We start from the raw sequence: 12,372 nt of genomic DNA on the forward strand, positions 1-12,372 counted from the left end.
ATATTCAGGCCAATTTCTCAGTGATACTCTTGACCTTTCCCTCCTGCTGTGTTGCCTCATGGTCACAGGATAGCTATGGTTGACCCTCCATGTTCAAAGCAGGGAAAAAGCAGCAGGGAGAAGGGGAGGGCTTGGTCCATCCTCGTTTGTAAACAAACCAAAGACGGTCCCAGAAACCCCTTCAGCAGACTTCCACCTTAGATGTCCTTGAACTGGGCCACCCCTGGCCACAAAGGAGGCTGGGAAAATGGGCAACAGGATTCCCGATAGAAGGGGAGGACTGATTGGCTCTGTCAGGAGGGATCGAGTACATTGTACCTCCCAAATCGGCGGGTGGTATAAAGGAAGGAAAGCAGGAACAGATATTGAAGGGGGCAGAATATGCCACCCCAAAATATGCCACTTTGGCGTTAAGATTATTTTGAGCTCGGTTCACATAAAAAAACAACAGATACAGGAAGGGTATTCTAGTCTTCCCCACCCCGCCCTTTCCCTTCCCCTGAAAACAGGAGACAAAACTCCCATGTGAAAAATGTCCTCTCAGTACCAGGAGAAAAGGAACATTCGATGGGGAGTCAAAGCTGAGAGACTTCTGTACCAACAGACTTTGTTAAAAATAATTTTTATCCTTCTTGAGCCTCTCCGTATATTGCCTCTCTTTATTCAACCTGGCATAAAAGTATTCGCAACTTGCCCCTTTTGGGGGGTCTTCATTTCCTTACAGGGCTCCTGGGCTGCAAGAAGCTTACATAAATATGTGTGTGCTCTTCTCCCCTCGATCTGTGTTACGAGTTCAGTTCTCAGGCCCCACTGAAAGGCCCTAAGGGGGACGAGAGAAAATGGCAACACGGAGTTGACAGCCAGCAGATCCTGCTCTCTCTGGGTCTGAAAGCTCCTTGGACACACAGCAGACATCACAGGAACGCCTGTGGAAACACGTATCAACATGTCCGCATCTTCCTTCCAGACTGGTTGTTCCCAGCTGAACAGGAGAACCACCTCGGGAGCTTTTGAAAAATACCGGTGCTTAGATCCACCCACCCACCCCCACCCCCCAGCCACAGAGAGTTGAATTTAATGGATCCAGGTGAAAAACAGGGTCTGTGTCCCCTTCAATGAGCACAGTTCTTGGAACGCGAGGCCCACAGGAAATCCTCGCTGAACGGAGGAGGGAATGACAGAGAAGAAATGCTGCCCCAACCTCGTCGACCCCCAGCCTGCACTGAGCACCTCCCCCGTGGCTCCCCCTTCCTCTCCATTCCTTCTCTGCTGAGCACGGCCCTTGGCCACCCTCTATTAGCCACATGTATGCTCCAGGGGGACTCTCCTGTCTACGCACACTGCCTGCTTCTCCCGCCGCCATGCTGGGCACCCCAGGCCCGCTCGCTCTCTGTAGCTGCCCTCCTCTGAGAAGGACATCACTCTGTCAACAGCCAGGCTCACTTCTTGTGTCTTATTTAGCTAAACTCCTGCCTAGCGTGAGAGAAGAACAGCGTGAGGGGTAAGCTTCCAAATATTTGCTCTTCCACGTTCAGCCACAATCCCAAAATGGACGCCCTAGTTTTCAGTGGCAGCGGGCCTAGCGAGCAACTTAACAAGGAACCCACAGACAAAATTTTGCTGCTTCTGCCCATGCATAGAACATGCATCTTATCTGATTTCTTGGACAAGTGTTGAGTCTGAGAAATGCCTCTGCTGATGTCACAGCATGAGTCAGTGGTGACTGTCTCCAGAGATGATATCATCCGATAGCAGATTCGGGCCCCATGGCACTTCTGAAACTGCTTGATCAAAGGTCACCTCCAGGGCCAGCTTCATGGGTGCGCGGCCTTTACAGTCCCACAGAGCCCCGGGCCCTGTGTTGAGGAGGGTCCTATGCTTGGTTTAACAATCTGCTTTTGCCATCTCGAAATTCTGAACAGTTTTTGAACAAGGGGCCCTATGTTTTCATCTTGCACTGGGCCTTCAAATTATGTGTCAGCTTCTGGTCACTCACCTTTGTCTCTTACAAAATCCAGGGAGGTTTTCCTTCTTAGAAGGGTCTCCACAGCATATGACCTCAGCCTCAGCATATGACCACAGCATATGACCACAGCATATGACCACGCCTGGGTGGTTCAATGAATTGGGCATCTGCCTTTGGCTCAGGTGGTGATCCCGAGGTCCTGGGATCAAGTCCTGCAACAGGCTCCTTGCTCAGTGAGAGTCTGCCTCTCTCTCTGCCCCTCCCCCTACTCACACTCATGTGTGTGCTCGCTTGCTCGCTCTCTCTCTCTGATAAATAAATAAATAAAATATTTTTAAAAAAAGAAAAGAAAGGAGGGGACACCCCACTCCCCCATTCTTTTTCCCTCCTTTAGGAGAGGGCACTGAAACAGGGTTGCTTGGGCTGCAAATGATGGTTGAGATCAAGAGGCCCAGGGGAAGGAGCCCTCCCCAGCTCCCAGACGTGAGCGAGACTTAAAAGGACCAGCTTGGGAGCCCAGGGCTCCAGCAAACAAAGACGACCAGAGTCAGCTCCAGCTCAAAACAGAAAATCAGCAGGAAAACTTGAGGGGACCATATCAGACTTCAGACACCTGGAAGAAGCCCTTCCAAGCCCTGGAGGGGCCAGCCACCGGCTGTGCAGATAAATGAAAACTGAGCCACAGCGCCCTCTACTAGGCCAGAGCGTTGGGAGGAGCCTGGAGATGAGGTCCTCCAGAGAAAGACAAGTTTTCCGAGGAAAAGGCTGAGGAAGTTCATCTACCACGGAAGAAGGTGGCCCAGGGCACAGTAGAAGGACAGAAGAGAAGAGTGGGGGCGGGACGGAATTGGGGGAGACGGCTGCTGGAGGCAGTGGATGTGAGATGGGGCCCACTCCAATTCTGTCCCCTCACCCCTACCCCAGGTCTGCCAAGCCGGGATCTGCTAGACCAGACTCTTTGTAAGCAGCAGAGGTTCTAGAAGGCAGAGTCTCAGCCCTGGCTCAGAGTAGAGGGACAGAAGATGATGATGTCAAGGCCTTGGGAGGGGAGCCCGAAACAGAGAAAGGAATTGGGCCTGGCCTCCCCATGGCACTGTTCATCAGGGTCCAAGATCTGCCCTGTCTTGGCATCTCCTGGCCAGGCCATGGCTCAGGTATCTGACACCTGGGGCCCGGAGTCACATGCCAGGAAACCGAACACTCTTGGGCCCCAGCCCCCGATTTCCAGCAGCTACAAGAACACAGGGTTTCTGGAGGAGGAAGCAGGTCTGCGGAGTCGGGCAGCAGGGAGACAGACTACTTCCGGGGAGAGGATACTCAGGAGAAGACTCTCCCACCAGCAGGGGTGAGAGGTTAAGAGGAGGAGGAAGCAGGTGGGGTGGGGGGGTGGAGAAGAGTGGGGTGGAGAGGACAAAGCTAGGGCAGGCGGAGGGGTGGGTGCTCCAGAAAAAGGAGAAGATGGGCAGAGAAAGCAGGTCTTAGGCACCTAGCCTAGCTGAACACCCTGAAGTCCCACCGCTGGTGTGTCTTCCTTGTCCCCTTCATATGAGTGCCGTCCTGGCCCTCTGGTGCCTACAGGGACCACCCAGCTGGGATGGCAGAGAAAGACTTTATTCCAACAAGAGAAACTAGTACATGGGTAGAAGCAGAGACATAGAAGCCCCCAGACCCAAAGTGACCAACAGGGTCTTGGACCAAGAGACTTAGAGATTAACCTTCCAGAAACAGAGATGCTAGGAGAATCTCGGGCCCAGGGGGCCTCTTATCCAAAGGGCCTGAAAAAGGAGACTTAAACCCCAAAGGAGAAGCAAAAGTAATCGAGACCTGAGTGAACCCCCAAAGGGAGGCCCCAGCCCACGGAGCCCCCATGGGAGACCTCCAGAAGAGAGAGCGGACAGTGGGGAATGGAATTCTCTTGACTCATTCTTCCTTTATGGGGCTTCTCTTCCGCAGCTCCTCCTACTCCACTCCAGGACTATGCCAATCTTTAGCCATGCTCCTGCCAGCTGGTCACCTGCTGTCTCTCCTGCTGGTGATAGGCCCAGGTGGCATGGAGTCCAGTCCCCAGGCACCTCCGCAGGGCTGTTATGCCGCCGAAGAAGCCGGTGAGCGGACGTTCCGTTGCAGCCAGGCAGGCCTGAGCGCGGTGCCCGCCGGCATCCCCAACGACACGCGCAAGCTCTACCTGGATGCCAACCGGCTGGCCTCGGTGCCAGCTGGAGCCTTCCAGCACCTGCCTGTCCTGGAGGAGCTAGATCTGTCCCATAATGTCCTTGCCCACCTCTCGGGGGCCGCGTTCCGGGGCCTGGCGGGCACACTGCGCCACCTTGACCTCTCTGCCAACCGGCTGGCCTCAGTGCCCGTAGAGGCCTTCGTGGGCCTGCAGATCCAAGTGAATCTGTCCGCCAACCCCTGGCACTGTGACTGTGCCCTCCAGGAGGTGCTCAGGCAGGTGAGGCTGGCCCCGGGCACTGGAACAGGCATCGTGTGTGGCCCCGGAGCCCGCCCGGACCTCGTGGGGCAGGAGTTCCTGCCGCTGGCGGGGCAGGAAGAGCTGTGTGGGCCGGGGCGGGGCGGGGCCCAGCGGAGCACGGACGTGGCCCTGCTGGTCACCATGGGGGGCTGGTTGGCGCTGGTTGGGGCTTATCTGGCCCACTACCTGTGGCAGAACCGGGAGGAGACCCGACGTCCCCTCAAGCAGGCCCCGGGGCCGCCTGTGCGCTCAGAGGACTCCTCCACGCTCAGCACGATGGTCTGAGGACCAGGGCCACCCCTTCAGCCTCTTCTCACGACCTGGCCTACCCTCCACCCCCTCTGCCCTCTCTTTTCCTCTGACCCTCTCTGCCTCCTCCAGAGTCCCACCCCATCCCCCAAATCCCACCCCCCTTCCTCTTCCCTCTCCCCTAAAAACCCAATCTCTCACTCTCTCAACCCACACCCTCTGTGGTGCCTAGAGTCTTTGGTGCCTACCCTGTGTCTGAATTGTGCTAGATTCGGAGACCCAAAGCTCCCAAGTCTTCATTGCGGGGGGGTGGGGGGCAGCAGAACAGAGAATGACAGCCAGGGGCAGGCAGCTGTAGGAACACCGAGGAGGAAGTGATCGCCAAGCTTCACTGTGTGGATGTTTGAACTGACTCTTCAAGAATGAGAAGGGCTTTGGGCAGAAGACAGAGGACGCCGGGTCCCAGGTGGTGGACAAAGGCGAAACGGGTGCAAACAACTTGGAAAGCATGGGCGGCAATCAGACAACTCTGGGGTGGGGGGGGGGCTGGAGTAGAGGGTGCAGAGAGACGCAAGGAGACGCCGGGCCCTGTGGGCTCCTGCTCAGCTCTCTCCACCTCTCCTGAGAAGCTCCCCTTTCACTTTCTGCCTCTCTCTCAGCCCCAGGCTCGTCTCCCTCTGTGCTCTCTTGGGGACCCTCCTGGCTTAGGGGGCCCTGCTTCCTTTTCCAGAGATGCTCCATCTCACTGCTCCCTCCTTTATACACTGGTATACAGTATACACTTTATACTCTTCTATCTCTGAGCTAAAGATGGGTCACTGGGAACTAGAGGGGGATGGGGACTAGGAGGTCTCCCACCCCAAAAATATCCCTGGACAACTCAATAAAGTCACTTTTATGAAGGCCCCGATCTCTTCTTTATATTGTCCATCTCATTGAATGCGTGTGGCCCGACAATGCGGAGTGGGAGGGTGTTGAGCGCTTTACCTGGTGGTGGACACTCCCACTGGGCTGGATGCCATCTCCTCTCTCCCCTCCTACCTCCGAGCCCCTGACACCAGAGTCTATCTGCTGGGGATGCCAGCGCCTATGAATTAATGATGATGGAACCAGAATGGAGGATGGGAGGAGGCTGAAGGGGGGACGAAGAGGGAGGGGGAAGAGGGCAATGTCCAGGCATCAGTCATCAGCTGGCAGCCTCCAACCTGTTAGACGGGGCATAGGAAGCAAAGGGAGAGAGAGCTATTCCCCTCTTCGCAATCTGTCTTTTCTCTCAGTGGGAGTCTGAGCAGGGGGTCCAGAGAAACTAGATGTGCTCAAAGTTAATGAAAGAATTCCTGGGGTGGCAGAGACCAAGTTGGCTAAAGGGGGGGGGGACCCTAGGAGATATCCCTATCACCAAATGGGCTTCTCAAGGGACCAAAGAGGTCAACACACCCCATCCCTTGCCTCCATGGAGGATTATCTTCCCATGGGGAAGCTCATGGACACCCCAATAGAGGCTGAAGATAAAAATCACTGAACCAGGGTTCCACCCAGTTTGGGGCAGAGCCTAGAGTCGATGGGGCGGCCACTCAAGGAGAAGCACAGAGGAACCCATCACCTCCCCATTCCTCTGACCCACCCTGACTTCCCTGTCTCCTCTCCAACAACCCCACCCCTCCTCTTGCCATCTGCAAGGCTCCCTCCACCCCTCCAAGGCTGAGCTCCCTCGTATCATCCAGAGAGCTTCAACCTGACTCATCTCAGAAACACCTGGGACCCCCCACCCCATCCTCTTTTCTCAGGAGACATGGGCCTCCCCAGTTCCAGGGATGCACTGCAGTGGGGAAAGAACAAGGGTGTGGGAAGTTTCAGGCTGCAGTTCAACCTGCACCCCAGCCACACCCTGGCCTGGGCCTTGGAATCTTGGCCCCAACCCCATCAAACCCTCCATCAGTTTCTCCCCTGCCACTGTCTGTCTCTCTCTGCTCACTTACCCATTCCTGAAATCAGGCTGGGTCACGTCTCACTGGATGCTGGGAAACAGACCATGTAGACCCTCGGGAGTGAGAGGCTGGGGGACAGATGAAGCCCTGAGACTTTATCATCTATGCCCATCTCTGGAGCCTCATTTGACTTTCTGTCATCCTAAGAGCAGAAACAGCATCTGTAAGATCTGCAGAGAATTGGTTCCCTCAGCTGGACACCTAACACCAATTCCCTGAGCTAAACTCAGGATAGGAATGGATCCAGGGAGGAAAGTTTGCCTGGAACCCAGGTCGGGAGGGGTCCTCGATCCCTGGATAGCAAAAGCGATCTACTAGTTCTCCCCATGGCCCGCACTGGCTCAAATTCCTTTCCCTCTTGGGACCTAGGGGCAGGAGAGGGAGGACAAGAGAGGCAAAGAGGGAGGTGCCAGGGAGAGACCCCTTCACCCTCCTCAGTTGGGGTCCCTCTGTTGGAAATTGGTGGGAGGGGACATGAGAGGCTATAGCTTCAGCTCAGTGCATTACAGGACACCGGATAGAACAGGGGCTCCACACACTCGGAAATGCTCCCGTCTGGAGCAACAGGGGCTGAACCCCTAAGCCCTTCCCTCTGAACGCTGGCCTCTGGGTTGTACTTGTCCACTGGGCCAGCAGGAAGGGGTGGCATAACCGGTTTCTCCCCCATCCTTCTCTCTACCGGGAACCAAAGATCATAGGACCTGTGTTCTGAGATGCCAAGCAGGCAGCTGGACAGTTTCATTTTTGCTGGCTGCTTCTCGCCCTTCTGGCTGGTACAGATGCACTCTGTCAAAACCAATACTCCCACCGGGATGTGGGGGAACCAGGAACAAAGCTGCCAGAAGCCAAGAGAGCCCGGCCACATATTTGGTGCAGAAGAACCCGGGAGGTCTGGGGCAGGACGAAGCTTGGCATCCAAGTGCAGGCTTCTGGAGCCAGCGGGTTGTAGGTAGGGGTGGGAGAAGAGAAGTCCCTCACTCAGCCCTCACACCACCAACTTTTTCTGGCCCTGTGGAGCAGGAGCCTGGAGCGGCCCTGAGGGAGCTCCCAATCTGAGGGGGAGAGACATTAACCTAACTCTCAGGGAACCCCCAGACTAATGGAAGAAAGAGGATCTTTTCTCTTTGGGGAGCTCTGAACCTGGGGACACCAAGGCCTACCCCAAACACAGAGACTTGAGCATCTACAAAGCCTCATTATCTACAAGAGGAAGTGAACAGGGAGCCAACGGTGGGTACCCAGGAGTTAAGGAGCACCAGGTGGGGCCCAGCCCTCACCCTTCCTGTCCTGGGCTCACACATGGACATTTCAAGTGCAACACTGAGCTCTCCTACAGAGGGAGGGCATACCGGCCTCAAAACCAGAAGCAGCCCAACAGCTTGTTCCAACAGGAGGGCTGCAGTTCCCCCATCAGACAAGAGGAGCTCCGACTACAAGGGGTTTCACCTCATCTTGCGGGGACTTTGTCACCAGCATCCTCACTGCCTGTGAGGCACCGTGTCCCAAACCAGGAAGGCAGAAAACCAAGCAGAGTGAGGCCCCAAGCTGCCAAAAGAGATGCCACCACAAGCCCATTCATTCATTCGACATTTATTGAGTTACTACTATGTGCCAAATATAAAGATGAGGCTTTCCCTCCCAGCTCCATCCTCTGCCCAGTTCCCATATCTTCAGCTGTTCCCCAGCCACCCGTGGGGCTCTCCTGCTCCTCTATCACAGCCACTTATGGTGACAGGAGGTGTCCCTTTGCCCCCCCCCCACCTCAGCATCCTCAGTGCCCACTGGAAACTAAGGAGCTGAGCCCCCGTGGGCACCCCACACCAGACCTGCCCTGATCATCTTCCCCTGGAGAAGGGTACCTGAGGGAGGGCACAGGACGCCAAGACCCAGAAGGGGGCCTCTGTGCCTGGGGGTGGGGGACCCGCTGAGTGAGGTCATGCCCAAGCTGGTGGAGCGGGGTCCTGGTCACCACTGTCCTGCACCCAGTCTGGGCCTGAGCCGAGAGCACACGGAGTTTCAGGCGCTGCAGGTCGCGGGGTTGGAAGAGCGTGGAGGAGTAACGGCTGGCGCTGAAAGGCCTGACCCGGGGACAACGGCCGCCCAGCCTGGTGCTGCGGGAGAGGGGATCCGGCAGGGGCGGGGCGGAGGCGTGGGGGGCGGGTCCGGGGCGGGTCCGGGGCGGGGCGAAGCGAGGGGACCTTCTCAGGCGGTGGGGCGGGATGGTAAGGGAGATCTGCTCGCGGCTGGAGTGGTGGGGCCAGACCGTGAGATCCGGGGGTGGGATCCAGGCGGAGATGACGGGGGGAGGGGCGAGGCTTGTAGGGCAGGGGCGGGGCTCGCTGGCCTGGGCGGGGCTAAAGGCGGCTGGGGCGCGGGCGGGCTGGATGGGGGTGACAAGCCTGCGGCTCCAGGAAGATCTCAGCGCACTGGAGGGAGGCTTCTTTTAAGCTAAGCGATACCCTGGGTTCCTGCTCTGAACGCGTCTTCTCTCTGAACCGGGAGAACACTTGCCCTCAGGGATTTTCCTGTCTCCCTAGCTGGAGTGCCTAGCTGATCACTTCCCATACTCTGCCAGGTGGATGGGCCCCTGGATCTTAGTGAACCAGAGATTCTAAGGATCCGAGGGGCAGGACTGGGGACTCAGTCCTCTGAATGACTGCAGGAGACTTCTAGTAAACCGAACCCCATACTGGCTGGGTACATGGTTTACCTACTAAGGGCTCTGCCTGGTGAGGGTCTGGAGCAGGGTTGGGGTCCCTCCCTGATGTGACTGACAGGTCTCCTGGCTTAGACCAAATGATACCAAGCCAGACCTGCAACGTAATTTACAGGTCTCAGTGCAAAATGAAAACTACAGGAGTTCTTGCTTAACATTATTAAGAATTTTATTCTGCCAGCTGTGTCTGTGCAGAAAGAGTTCCTTCCTGACAGAGCAGGTGAGAGGCCTGGGGGTTGCAGGACAGGTGTGAAGGCTGACAACTAGAAGGGATGCAAGAGCTCATGCAGTTCCAGCCCATCAGTCACAAATGATGTCTCCAGCCAAGAGAAAGAAAGGTACTTCTCCAGGACCACACAGCAGGCTCCTAGCGGAGCTCTGTATGGAATTCAGGTCTCCAGACTCTTAATCTGTGTCCATTTCCTCTCAACTCTGGCACTAATGGGCAGAGGGGGTCAAGGGTGGGGGCAGGAGCAGAAATTTAAAATTTTACTGCAGACCACCTCTGAGACTGGGGCTTCTCCAAATTCAAATCATCCCATGGTATTTATTCTCTATTGTGCAGATGGAGACCTCCCTGGACTAGAATTTCATCTAGAGGGAAGTAGGGCTCTTCTGTCTTCACTTCAAGCTGCTCAGGGACTTTCAGATCAGAGCTGAAGTTGACCCAGGCCCTGGTAGGATTCTGCAGCCTTGCATACCAAGGGATGGACCCCTCTATACCAAGGAGCACAACATCTTGTCATCACTCTGTGTCCCCTCTGCCACCCCTTCCAACCTTCAGGTGCATGCCAAGAACACCCGGCTTTCCCTGACCAGGACAAGGGAAAGCAGAGTGGGTCTTGCATAGACCCAAGATTGCTGGTGAAATGAGAGGCACTTCGGCTCCAAGTTCTCTTGGAGGCAGACCTACAAAGGCTCCATCTGGGACCCAGTATCTTTTACAAGGATCTAGGGATCCCATCAGGAGGGGCCTAACAATCATAGCTGAGGAGGAAAGCTTCTCTTTCACAAAAAAATAAGTGGACAGGAACTCCAACGCCTGCTCCAGCTGCATCTCCAGGGGCTCAGAAAGAGCTGGGGTTCTTGGGGGGGGGGGCATCAGCTGACAGAGGAGGCATCTGGATTTGGGCTGGAACTGGCTCCTTGCCGATACCAGCCTCGTGGGTAGAGGCATTGGCAGTGGAGGGCTGGGGACAGCGAGGGCTGACACCTTAAAGTTTGACACGCTTCTTTAGTTCTTCAGCATGACTTTGAGTTGAACAAATGTCACAAGACTTGTCTACTCAGCCAGGAGTTTGGAGGTCTCTGGGCTCCAAAGCTGACTTGGGAATTTGGGAAGAAATCTGAAAGTATTTTAGGGAATAAGAAAGGATTCTGTGGGGGGTCACCTGGGTGTCTCAATGAGTTAAGCATCTGCCTTCGGCTCAGGTCATGATCTTGAAGTCCTGGGATCAAGTCCCTGCTCAGCAGGGAGCCTGCTTCTCCCTTTCCCTCTGCCTCTTCCCTCTGCACGTGTGCTCTCTCTCTCAAATAAATAAATAAATAAATCTTAAAAGAAAAGAAACGAGAGGATTCTGGGGGTTTTATTTTGTTCAGAAAGGAGAATTTATAGAAGTATAGCTCACAATCTTCAATCTGAACCTCAAAACTTCCAACCTCCAGTAGGCAATATAAACTGCAATGCCGCGGGGACGTGTTCTTCCTGCCCCTCCATCCGACAGTCAAGCTTCCACTCCAGTCCATCTTCCTCCCTAGTCAGATTTTACTCAGAGAAGGTCTGGCAGTATGTCTGTGCCAGCTGTTTCCCATTCTTGCCAGGATCAGTATCTTACACCCTTCTGAACTCCATTAGCCTATTCCCTTTCTATCCTCTTTGGCCCCTTCCTACGGAGAAAATGAACAACAGTAAAAGGAAAATGGATAAGGAAATAACAGCCTGTCCCAATGTCTGCATTTGCAGTGCATTCGATGGGTCAGAGAGACAGTCAGGTTTCTAGAGAACAGATGGCTTCCTCCCCTAGATCAGCTCCCTTCCCTGAACCCCATTTTCTAGCAACTACACACAAATCACAAGCTTAGTGCCCACATTAGAAATGATTATCGCATTACCTCCCCGGAGTGACCACCAGAGGGAGATAGAGAGCAGAGCTTGCTGCCTTCAACAGCACCACGCACCACCCCGCCTCCTGTTTTCAATAAGGCACTTTCTTTTTTTTTTTTTTTTAAGATTTTATTTATTTGAGGGGTGCCTGGGTGGCTCAGTGGATTGGGCCGTTGCCTTTGGCTCAGGTCATGATCTCAGGGTCCTGGGATCGAGTCCCGCATCGGGCTCTCTGCTCAGCGGGGAGCCTGCTTCCCTCTATCTCTCTCTCTGACTGCCTCTCTGTCTACTTGTGATTTCTCTCTGTCAAATAAATAAATAAATCTTAAAAAAAAAAAAAAAAAAAAAAAAAAAAGATTTTATTTATTTGATAGAGATTACATGTAGGCAGAGAGGCAGGCAGGGAGAGAGGAGGAAGCAGGCTCCCTGCTGAGCAGAGAGCCAGATGTGGGGCTCCATCCCAGAACCCTGAGACCATGACCTGAGCCGAAGGCAGAGGCTTTAACCCACTGAGCCACCCAGGCGCCCCTCAATAAGGCACTTTTAATCCACCCAAAGAGTTCTTACGAATGAGTCTAAATTAAATCTCTTCCAGCACAATTTAAATTATATCCCAGATTCCCCTGCTGGTAAACCAACACTCCTAGAAGAAGGAGCCTCTGAACTCTAAAGGGATTCTCTGGCCTGTCCCTAAGACTATGAGGAACAGGGACAGGAGAAGTAACAAAAAGATGGGGTATCCTGGATGGGTGGGAGGAGCAGCGCAGGGACAAGGCTGACATGGATACTTTTATTCCAAAAGCACAAGATCTTCAACTTGGCTGATCCCGCAAACCCTTATTTCTTCTTTGCCTTGAACCCTCCAAGCTGCCTTCT

At 54.6% G+C, this 12,372-nt stretch overlaps 1 protein-coding gene across 1 annotated transcript; it reads left to right on the forward strand.

Annotated features, from left to right (window-relative positions):
* Positions 1-3,899: 3,899 nt before the first annotated feature.
* LRRC3C (leucine rich repeat containing 3C) lies at positions 3,900-4,724 on the forward strand (the record flags this gene model as incomplete). Its single annotated transcript, XM_082706787.1, has 1 exon — positions 3,900-4,724. One exon carries the CDS (start codon positions 3,900-3,902, stop codon positions 4,722-4,724), a length of 825 nt encoding a protein of 274 aa, XP_082562913.1.
* Positions 4,725-12,372: the final 7,648 nt, after the last annotated feature.

Source organism: Mustela nivalis (genome assembly GCF_964662115.1).
Source record: "Mustela nivalis genome assembly, chromosome: 17".
Taxonomy (NCBI): Eukaryota; Metazoa; Chordata; class Mammalia; order Carnivora; family Mustelidae; genus Mustela; species Mustela nivalis.